General features: G+C 38.1%; 1 protein-coding gene across 2 annotated transcripts; it reads right to left on the reverse strand.

Annotated features, from left to right (window-relative positions):
• Window positions 1-203: 203 nt before the first annotated feature.
• Window positions 204-10,288, reverse strand: LOC103723686 (mannose-1-phosphate guanyltransferase alpha-like). Of its 2 annotated transcripts, none has more exons than XM_008814673.3 (15): window positions 9,926-10,288; window positions 9,743-9,840; window positions 9,558-9,658; window positions 9,385-9,463; window positions 9,108-9,168; window positions 8,190-8,236; window positions 7,986-8,078; window positions 7,737-7,827; window positions 5,769-5,817; window positions 4,034-4,153; window positions 3,801-3,948; window positions 3,231-3,323; window positions 3,073-3,141; window positions 602-644; window positions 204-489 (listed from the first exon to the last, which is right to left on the reverse strand). In XM_008814673.3, exons 1-15 carry the CDS (start codon window positions 9,981-9,983, stop codon window positions 389-391), a joined length of 1,251 nt encoding a protein of 416 aa, XP_008812895.2. In that variant the 5' UTR covers window positions 9,984-10,288; the 3' UTR covers window positions 204-388. The 2 variants fall into 2 exon arrangements, with proteins under 2 accessions (XP_008812895.2, XP_008812894.2); XM_008814672.3 differs by having other exon boundaries at window positions 4,034-4,156.
• Window positions 10,289-11,872: the final 1,584 nt, after the last annotated feature.

The following is an 11,872-nucleotide window of genomic DNA, read 5'->3' on the forward strand; positions in this document are numbered from 1 at the left end:
CTGGGAACTTCAGTGTTACCTCTGAATATGAGAGGATTGGATGGTCAGGACACCTGTGCACCTTTACCAAAAGCTTTTCAGAGAGCATGGTTCGGGAATACATGTTTAGGTGAAAAACATGAAATCTACCAGCTCAAGAAGCACACCTCATTTAGCAGAAGAAAAAAAATGCCTAGGGCAAATTTCTAATCAACACCATCCTCTCAAAATTCTTCGAACATTAGAACAAAACTTTTATATAGCTTTACCAGATTCCGAAATGCGAACCTGTTTAAACAACATCGCAATTCTAAGCTAACTCAAATAAGAACAAAATTATAAACTATCACAGGATTCAAAATCGGACTGCATCCAATAGAAAGATTTCTTTCCTATAAGAAGCAACTCATTACAGGATGATCTCTTCTTGTACACTAATGTTTAGGGTTTTGTTTGGTAGGACGATGCTGTTAACCACCACCACCTCATCTTCAACTGCCACAGCTTCTCCTGAAGATTAACGAAATCATTAGAATTGCCACGCAGAACATCATTAAGATATATTTCTGAGAATGGAAAGAATATCAGATATGCGGAGAAAAGGTTAGACGCCAGCACGTACCAAGGATAGTAATCCCAAGTTTTGCATTGTAATCCCCGTCACCCTGAGAAGATAGGCAAAGTTAGTCGGAGCCAGCTAATGTACCCCAAAATTATTGGGTTAATGTTGAGGAAATCAAATGCAGTCATGAAAAATGTGCTTAATGAAATGCTAATTCGTACTTCCTATCCTTTTCCCAAGAAAAAACCAAAATGCAGTCACGAAAAGTGGTATACGATGGAATACCTAAAACCAACTGGTAATTTGTTAGATTAAGGGAGTTGTAGAATTGAAGCTAGATTAAGAAATTTAGAAGATGTTGTTTCCTTAGTGTTCACAGTGCTATTACTCTTGTATATTGAATTAGTTATTTAGCAAGCGACTTTTTTGGCTGAGGAGATCCAGTCAAAACATCTAAGATGGTTACTGACTTAAGATTAACGTTTATCTTTAGAAGGGCAAAGAAGAAAAAAAAGAATATATGATATATAGCAAGATGTCCTGCACTTTGTCTGATAATATGTCTAATAGATTAATCCAACTGTCAGCCAGGGGAACAAACTAGTACTGAGTTCTAATTATTTAGTAATCAGAACGCTAGAATGATTTACTTTCCAAATTCCACGAGGAGGAGCAAGCGAATTAACATTTTAAGATTGCATGTATGCCGGGCTACCATATATGTGCGTGATCTCCAACTACAATACTAATTGGCTCAGGAATAAAGGGAGAAGCGAGAGACAGTAATAAGACTGAATTCCACGATTTCATCCGAGAGGTGATTTCCTGTACCATGAAGATCCTGCATTTGCAGAATCAAGGACCCTTTCAGTCCTACTTTCTCCCTCTCCTCAGCCGATTCACAATAATGTGAGCAATACCAAAAGGGTATGGTAGGCAGATCCATACAGCTCATTCATTTAAATCCTAACACACATGTCAACTAAATGAGACAAAGTCACCTGCATCTTCCAGTACTTGAAGCATCAACCAGATCAAAATTAATAATTTTTAGCAAATTATAAAAGGAATGGCTGTTCAGCTAAAATAGGTGATTTATTAAGCTTAAAACAGAATCAAAGAAGCACTATATACATATGCATAAACACATGTATATACATACATGCATACATATATATTTATAACATATATACATATAATGTATATAGATTTGGCAGCACTCGGGTGGATCTCCAGTTAGATCTAGTCAGTTTAATGTGGAGATCTCTAGTCTATGCATCAAGCAGTCAAAAAATTGAACCGTTTAAATAACATGAAATGATACTTTTTTTCTTGGACCATTTGATGCATAGGTTAGAGGTCTCCAAATCCCACAATTTTTTGTGTATAAGCAGTTTAGAGGTAGTAGACCACATCCAATAACTCGGATTATCATTGTAGGACCTCTATTGTCCAATCTAGACCTGGCTAGAACTGAGTGAAGATCCACTCGAGTGTAGCCTACGTATGTACGTATGCATATATATATATATGTGTGTGTGTGTGTGTGTGTAGAGGTAGACCATATTCGAGTGTATCTTCACTTAGATCCGGTCATACTATGATTGGATGATGGGGATCCAACAATGATAATCCGAGCTGTTGGATGTGATCTACTATTTCTAAATTATTTACATTCCAAAAATTTAAGTGATTTGGAGACACTGCCTATTCATCAAGCCGCAAAAAAAAAAAAAATTATTTTCTATTATTTAGACCGTTCAAATTTTAACCACTTGATGCATATGCTAGGGGTCTCCAAATCACATGATTTTTATTATATAAGCAGATTAGAGGTAGTACATCATATCCAAACATTCGAATCATTATTGTTGGATACCCATCGTCCAATCATGGTCTGACCAGATTTGATTGGAGATATATTCAAGCGTATACCAGATTTGAGTGAAGAATGTTTAGTCAAGAATGTTGCATTGACTGTGAGGTACAATGTTATCATACATAAAATGACCATGCTGAAGATGAGAACCTTTATCATGTACGAGGTGAGATCAGATAAAGTAGAGTTGGATATGTGCACATGTCAGAAGAGTAGGATTTACATGAAATGTGGAAAAAGAAACAAAATACCAAATAAAATATGTTGTGATGTATACAAATATAAGGGAGACCCAAAAGCGACCATGGATCTGAGTAGATGGTAAAAGTAATTCCATTTAATTTGCAGCCACGGGCAAGTGAATTAGTCATGGACTTGCATACGTGCTTGTGTGCATAGGCACATGCGCATGCATGCACACGCACACAAAGACAGACAGACATACAAAGAGAGAGAAAGAGAGAAAGAAAGAAAGAAAGATTGTGCATGTGTGTACGCATATGTGCTTTTTCCAGATTATAAAGGGACTCTTAACCTTGTTGATGCATATCATCCCTCACATCAAAGTCTAACAAAATATGGACCATGTATATGCTTTTTCTTTGGACTGGGAGAGAGCAAACAAAAGAACATGTAAAAGAAGGAAACTTGCCTGTACACGTGCCCATCTCCCAATAGATGACTTCCAGCCGACAATAGAATTTATGACAACTGCATTTTCCTGTAAACAAACAATCAAACAAACAAATAAACAAATAAAAATTTTGGAGATGATATTTTAAATATCAACTTGATCTAAAAATTCCACACCTTAATTTCAACATCATCTAGAATGAGGCAACTGATGAGCCTTACACCAGCCCCTATACGAGCATTTGCAGAAATCGAGACATTTGGGCCAATCTGTTCGGTTAAACCACCATACGTGAGTTGATTATATACGAAACCTCAACAAGCATGAGTGTGCAAAATATGATTATTGAAAATGTGCATTCTAAGAACTTTTAAACAAGTTTTCACTTTTACCATGCATTCAGCTAACTTGAAAATTGAAATGCAGGTTACTCCAGTATTCCTCTTGCAAGCTACTTTACTGTTTTAACTAAACTGTTTGATAAATGCATACATGTGTACATGTGCATACATGAATAAATGCACAAAGACTTAATTTAAATAACTCTACATAAAAAATATAATTTAAACAGCACAAAGATACAAAACTCTCATGTATACAACACTTCTCAAAGTCAATATTCATCAAGGTTCTAAAAATGGATCTCATATAATATATTCATCCACAATTATTGAGGAGTTCCACAGAAACAGTCAGAGATAAGCTATATTGTCATGCATAAAGGCAAGGATATGGTGAAAAACTACCTTTGCAGTTAAGTGCACTTTGGCTGATGGATGAATATAAACATCACCAACAATAGTTGCACACCTGGTGTCACCACCACCTGCTAGAAGATGTGGAGAGGTATGCCGAAATTGGGAGAGATACAATGCAGAACATTTCAAAGACATCCTGCTTACACAAAGAAAACAGAATGGCTTATCAAATGATCCACTGGTGGGGAAAAGACAAAAATAACATGAAGGTGGTTTTCAACCCTGGAGTCTTGATCTGTTCCCAGAAGTCAATAGTCTCATATGTATAGAGCATTTTCTTCCCAGAAAGGGGAGACAAGATATCTTGATCCAGTCGAACAAAATCTGCAGGAAGAAGGGCCCTGCTGAGAGAAAATATCAGTATCAGTCCAAGGGAAAATATGAACTTAGCTTCCTCAGAAACATGGAATTTACTCTAAAAGTTGCGATCATACTCTAGATTAAATTCCGCAAAATTCTATGGTATATGCTAAGAAAATGAAAACAAATACCAATAAATGTGTTTGTATGTGTGAAAGAATGCCTAGTTACAAAAAACAAGTTGCAATTTTGATAGCATGGACCAAATGAGCTAAAAGTAGTTAGAAAGGAAAATCATAATAAGATGTACTTTATAATAGGAACTACAGAATTACATATCAATACAACCATGTTAATAGGTATCCAGACGATGGATTTGATTATCTAAACATTTCATCACCACCCTTCTCTTATAACTCAGTATGCTAAATTTGTTCCCAAGTCAAGCTATGTGTTTAACTCAAAGATAAGTTACATAAATTTGTAACCTACATAAGTTAGATCTCAAAGATATTCATCAGCAGTTTGAATTCAGCCACTAACACTGGACTGTTCCTTCCTGATTGCATCTGTGGAGTTCAACAAAGAGTTGGTTGATATAACCTACCAACCAAGAGTTTAAAACTACCTAATTTATTTAATAGAACCCAATAATTCAAACATCTCATCTATGATTTAGGTCTAACTTTCCACCAGTTATATTGTGGTAGTCCCACCAAAACTAGCATTTAATGGTGGACACCTCCATTTCCATGCATTGCTGGTCCAGTAGTTTTTTGTTAAGATAGATTCATACACCATTATATCCATGATCCAGTATGGCCCTTTTAGTACTAACATCCTCTCATGGCTTGCAACTTAAGATGAAGCCATCACTGGGTCCTTTTAGGGAGTCAGTTTTCTCTTTGCTATCACACCATCAATCACCAAATCTAGCCATGTGGATAGCTCATTAACCTTAATTTGAAATGTGTCTTAGGAGTTATTACAATCTATAAAACTAAGTCCAGAGATGCTGCAATTGTCCACAGGTAGAGACGCAGAGGAAATTGTACAAGAAACAAAAGGGAACAAGAAATACACTTCCCTATAAAGTGCAGGCTAGACTAACATGCGAAAGTTAAGATAAACATTGACAGAACCCCCTGAAGTAACAAATTATGATGTCAATTGCCGCAAATGGTTTTCATCCACAATCTAGATGGCAAACGTTTCACCTAAAACAGAAACTTTACTCGTGCTCTTTCTTTATATAAGACCATATCTGAAAAATCTGGCATAAATAATAAGCAAATGTGAAATCTGTAAATTTTTATACAGCTATGCCAAACATCTAGCATTTTGCCAAGTCAAACAGAAATTGCACTCATTATAGTCGCTCAAATCCACAATACTTTTGCATATGAAAAGAATATATAAAGCATATAATGGGCAAAGTCATGAATTCTGTTAAATAAGAGATCTGTTTTCAGAACAAATTTATCCAAAGATAGCATTCTGAAGCATCTTAGAAATCAATTAATTAAGATCATCAAAGAACATATATAGCAACTGCAATTTCCAATAATTTCAGGCCAATCTCCTTCATATGCTATTAATGTAAGCTCAGAACAAATAAAGTCATGTAATACTAAAGAAAAGTGTTTATGGACATACTTAGTTGCTGATTGAAGAGCTTCCAAGCTGGTTTCACGGTGCCAATTAGCTGAAAGATCATATTAGACTTTGTATAAACATAAGAAAAATCCATACACAACGTAAAGTTACAAGCCATTAATACTTGGCAAAGCATATCATAGTAATGGTCGGCGGAACCGCCCTGAACCGCTCGATTCAGGGCATATCGAGCCGTACCGGCGACAGACCGGGACAGTTCTAGCAACCAAAATGAGAAACCGGGATGGAGAGGGAGAAGGAGAAGGAAAGAGAGGAAAAGAAAGAGCAAGGGAGGGAGGGAAAGGGAGAGGAAGACGAAGGAAGAGAGAGAGAAGGTGGCGATCGACCGGCGGAGGGCCGCGGAGCCGCACGCAGGGGCAAAAAAGGGGTCCTAGAAGGGGGCCCTTTTTATTTTGAAAAATTTTAAGTGAAGTCGACAAATCCCTTGCCGACTTCACTTAATTTTTTTATTTAAAAAAAATAAAAAAATTAAGTGAGTCGGCAAGGGCTGACTTTACTTGAAATTTTTCAAAATAAAAAAGGTCCCCCTCTGAAACCCCTCCTACACCTCACCATGCAGCTCCTCGGCCCTCCGCTGGCCTCCGCCACCCTCCTCTCTCTCTCTCTCTCTCTCTCTCTCTCTCTCTTCCTCTTTTTAGTTCTCCCTCTGGGCTCAACACGGAACAACACGAGGGTGTACCGACCCATGCCATCAGGCAACCGGTCCGGCCCCAATTCCAACGCAACAATCATTGTATCATACAGCCAACAAACAAATAAAAAAAGGGGAACAATATTTTAGCATGTTGCATCAATCCAAGGACTAATATACTATTTTTGTAGAATTGTAGAAGTGACTTGAAAGAAAACTAATGATGTCTTTAAAATTGAAAGCTCTACAAATTTGTATAGATTACTAGGCTTGCTATTTATACCAGGCAATAAAATGCAGCAAGAACTAAAAACACATCTCTTCTGGAGAACATTGAATTGACAATCATCTACAAACAATCTATAACTAGTTATTGCTGATAGGCTAGGCATTAACCATCTTATGTACCAAACAAAATTACCATATTATGTCTCAAATTGTTTTTCTTTAAAAGTGAAGATGTAGTTAAGTAGTTTGGCCAGGTCCCCCTTGAATCAGACTCAACTTTAAGATAATAGATCAACTATTAACAATCATTAGTTCTCACAAATCAATTATCCAGTGTTTAAAGTTATTTGGGACGAGAGAAAACTATCCTTAGTGCCTCTGAGTAGATGCTTTGCCCTTTCCTCTGTGAACTATAATCCTGTCCTGCAAACTGGTATATGAATTCTTTGAACATAACAGCAACAGATTTATTTCGTAGACTTTTGGACAAACATTCTCCAAAGGCACAGGAGCCACTCAAAAATTTACTTTATCTCCAGTGTCAACTCTAAATCTGAACACTCATAAGAAATTGTTTCAATTTCCTAAAAGGCTAAAACTTTTTCTGCACTTATGAGATACAATGTTGATTTACTGAAAATTCCAACCCACAGCCCTGTAGCATTAAGCTCACTTTCCTTACAAGACTAACTTCATCTCACAGAATTGCAAGCCTATAAAGTTGTTGTCATAACAATTCTAAATTCATGTAACTCAACCTCACCGTTGAATTCCCCTCTCATGCTTTCTGTGCACATAACTTTCTATCCAATGAAGACAGTACACTGTTAACCCCCCCCCCCCCCTCCACTCCTTTAAAGGAGCCTTCTGTGAAGTTCTTATGAAATCAGGAATCTTAACAAGAATTGCAAAGATTGACAAGTGTACAGGATGGATGAGACAATGCAGAAAATCTCAAATGTTCCAGCTTGCAGATAATCACTTTGGATATAGTCCAATAGTTTTCTGCAGATGCATATCGAGCCAGGAAAATAGGGACAGAATATAGCAACATTTGGCATAAAGCATCATTGAGCTAAAGTGAATACCTCTGTCATTCCGCCGCATGATGGCATCCTGGATGGCAGTAAAGATATCTTGTGTAAATACATAGACACCACAGTTTATGAGATCACTTACCTGCAACATAGAGCCATCCCACAGCATAGCGGTATCATTCAGAGTAAGCAAAACACAGATCTTTAAAGATGTACATATTACAAGAAATTGGTGTTTTGGTTGCATATGCAAGTCCAGGAGTTAGAAAGAAATAAAAATGAATGACAACTGTTACTTACAAATGTCTCTGGTTTCTCCGTGTAGTGCAACACTTCATTTGTGATGGGATCAGCGACCAACTCACCAAACTGGTTCGCTGATTCAGCAGACACCTATATAAAAGTGGCGGAAAATCTAAGCACACTGAAAAATTATAAGATGTCATTAACAAAAATATCACCAGAAACACAAAATGAACAAGATAGCTACAACCAGTGCTTCACCTTGATTACTAAAACAGTGCCCATGCCACCATATCTTTTATGGGCTTCTGCATTCATTAAAAGGAATAGGAAGTTAACCATCAACTTAAGTGAAATTTAACAAAGGACTGTACCAGAACTACATAATTGTCTGAGACAACATGTCGTTGGAACCTATATTTGGGGGACAGGGGTTTCACACTTTACTGTCAATGTCTTCCTGAACTGCAAATTATAACTGTCAGATAATCCCCTACTAAAGGAATGCTAAAACCATGTCCTCAACAAAGTTTCTTATATGCCTTCAATGCTAATTAGTTGGGCCTATGATTTGTGCAATAATTGACAACGACGTTGCAGAGCTCTGTCTTGAGTAGCTGAAAAAGTTCAGAGGCATAAGCCTATCGAATATGGGCTGCAAGTAATCTGATGCATTAGTGTAACCATCACTTGTCTGAAAATGAATAGCATTAACCCGATAATTGGATACTTCAATAAGATTCATGTATTTGTCTTAAACACCTAAGCACCTCTGAGGCTCTAACAGTAAAACTATGTGGATGTTTCTGGGCCACATCAATCTTCATAAGATTCACACCTCCAAAGAAATTTTGAAATTTTGACCAGAATATATACTCGACCTTCATGTATAAGATATCCCAGATACTTGTCTTGTACTCAAGCTTTGGTTTTAAGTATCAAGTATGAGCAGATTAGTGCACTATATAGGATAGTTGTGCCCGTACTCATGTCCTCAATTTTGACTACAACAAAGTAAAATCATAATATCACAACAAAATTTATATTCATCAAGCAGGTGATATTACGGTGATGACACAACTATGCCACATTGGCATAACTACATGCAACTAGTGTGGATGAAACTGAACCCGTATAAGGAAACCTAAATACATAATAATAGCTCCAGGGGGAACTTACCAAGCATTTCTGGCAGAGGAAAGCTGCAGCAAACATCACAATTCAGCAAAAATATATGAGACTGCCGTACACAAAGGAAGGGGTGATCAGAAACCGAAGAACTTAGATTACTAGACTTATCACAAGGCAGAAGATCCTATCAATTATGTTACAACAAACAAGAAATTTCAAAAAAAAAAAAAAATTGCTATTCAAGAACTCAAGCCTAACAATGATGACACTTTGCCTAGCTTAAATATAAACATATAGGGATGTTTGAGTGCCAAAGAAACCTAACTGGATTATCTTCCATAACATAGTCCCTGAAGTTGTACAGACCACCAGCCGAGCCATGTGGCTTGTCCTCCTTCAAATATCTAAGGAGTACATGCGCTAGTGAATTAAAAACATGCATACAAAATTAAGCTTCTCAAATCTACCAGAATCTCTAAAGAGAAGAAACAAACAAACCGAACAGGAATTCTAAGCTCATTAGAAATAGACGACACATAGAGAGCAAACTCCCGCTCCTCATAGAAGCCAATCAGATAAATCTGAGCCAGATTTGGAATCTACAAGATATCAAGAACGTATGCATGAGAAGATGATCCAACAAAAAGGGAGGAAAAAAACGCACCATAAGAGAGAAAGATTACTCTTTTACAGACGGATATGGGATGGTGAATCATAGGCTGGCCGGCCAAGGGGAAGAGCGGCTTCGGAACGTTCAGCGACAGCGGCCGGAACCGAGTACCTTCAAGAAAACCAAGAAGATCCATCAAAGAAGAAGAGAAGAGAGTGGTATTATAGATCATATCATCTGATCAAAGAAAGAATACCTTTTGTGGGTCCGCCGACCAAGATCACGGCGACCACCCTCTCTTGAGAGCTCGTCATGGCCCCCTTTCCCTCTACTTGAGATATCCGTTCGATCGATAGACCCTGGAGCACGACAAGCCGGAGAATTGAAGAGAAGGGAGCAGAGGGAAGGAAAAAGCCAACGGTTTGGGGGAAGCGGAAAGGGGAGGAGGACGCGACGGGAAAAAAGTTCTTATTTTTGTAAGCAAACAAAAGGAAAGCAAAAGACGAGGGTTTTGACAGCCGGAAGGGAAGTAGAGGGGTCTCAGAATGTGGAGCGGGCGGGAGGAAAAAAGCGCAAGCTTCATGGCTCCATCCGCCTTTTAGACGTCGTCGGCGACTAAGCGTTTGGTGAGACGCAGCCTCTTTTTATTTTATTTTATTTTATTTATTTTATTAACAATAGTTGTTTGTTCGACTCTCATGTTGGTGCAACCAGTGGAATTAGAGGCAACAATCTAATCTTTATAGAGTATTGTGCAGCATAAGAGGTGACCCTATCGGTGGCTCTATTCGTCTTCTAATATACATGCACTGTCTGATCGATGATACAATCTTTTATTATCTGACGAATATCACAAAGTAGAGAACTCCGGTTCTCTCTCTATCCTCCTCTTGTATCCAATCGATCATCATGGTTGAATTCTCTTTATGAATGATGGGCTCCGCCCGCAGCCTTTATTCGTCCCAAAACCCACCGAATATCCACCATATTAGCCGGGTACAACCCAAGAGACCTTGCTATGAGCTAGCATGGCTGCATCAGGCATGGAAATCAAGATTATTAAAAGAAGGAAAAAAATTATGATATATCTTTTCTACATCGGTTGTTTGTCAATTTATTAAAACATAAATTTTTTGCACTCGATTAGCATCATTCTAATATAAAAATAGATGTTGCATTAGTTCCAACAAGAGTCGCTTCATCAGTGTTGGAGATACGGGGTTAAGTTCAGATGCAAATGTTGTTAATTTTTAACCCTGAGAGGCACCTTGGCTACTTTTAACTAAATTGCTGATAGCTCTAATCCTCTTGGATCTCATATTCCCGGAAAGATTTTGAGCGACGGGTCTTAGAGTTCTCTACATTATTCTAGGGATGGATAAATAACATTGCAAGCCAATAGAAGTTTACAACTTTTTCATCCTGACAGAGCCGAGAGCTTTTGTTTAAAATTAGTAGTATTTTAAGCTTTTGATCACGACCATGGGCCTCCAGGAACAAGTCTCAACGATGGATGATTACTTTATGACAGTTTACAAGATAACCAAGCAACCGAGCGCAATGGTGCGAAGAAGACAAGCCTTACATGGTGCTAGCATTGTGCATTTTTTTAAGCACGTCGAAAGAAAGATATAGGATGGATTGTTGCATTATCCATACGCAGAATCCTAATTTTTTTTTTTTTTTTGGGTACAACAGCAGGCTACTCTAGCGCAAGTACAGTCGGCAGAATTAAAAAAAAATGACAAAGCAAGCAGCCCCTAATATATTCAGAAGATCTTTTCAAAATATTACGCAGTAAAAGAGGCAATCCAGTCGACAGCCCTGTTTGCTTTTGATATACATATACGGCTTGAAAGACGCTACAATCCCCCACCATCCAACGAATGTCACATATCCACTCGATCACCATGGCTAAATTCACTCTTTTTGTGCAGAAAAAATGCACACAAGCTAGGCCAAATTGGGCTGCTCCCCCTCTCCCGTTCATCCCGTAGCTCATCCTCCTCATTCCCGGTCCTCCAATAACGGAGATATCGTAATCTGAGAACAAAGGAAGAGTGGAGATTCCAAGGACGAGGTGAGGCTGATGGCAAGTGTTTCGCTGCTGGGGCCGACTTGAAGAGGGGCTTCGCCCTCTTCTCAGGCCAACCACAGTTGTTCTCTCTGCTTGGATTTGGATGGCTTGGGCTCAGTTCGGATC

The sequence above is a fragment of the Phoenix dactylifera genome, unplaced genomic scaffold (assembly GCF_009389715.1).
Source record: "Phoenix dactylifera cultivar Barhee BC4 unplaced genomic scaffold, palm_55x_up_171113_PBpolish2nd_filt_p 000007F, whole genome shotgun sequence".
NCBI lineage: Eukaryota > Viridiplantae > Streptophyta > Magnoliopsida > Arecales > Arecaceae > Phoenix > Phoenix dactylifera.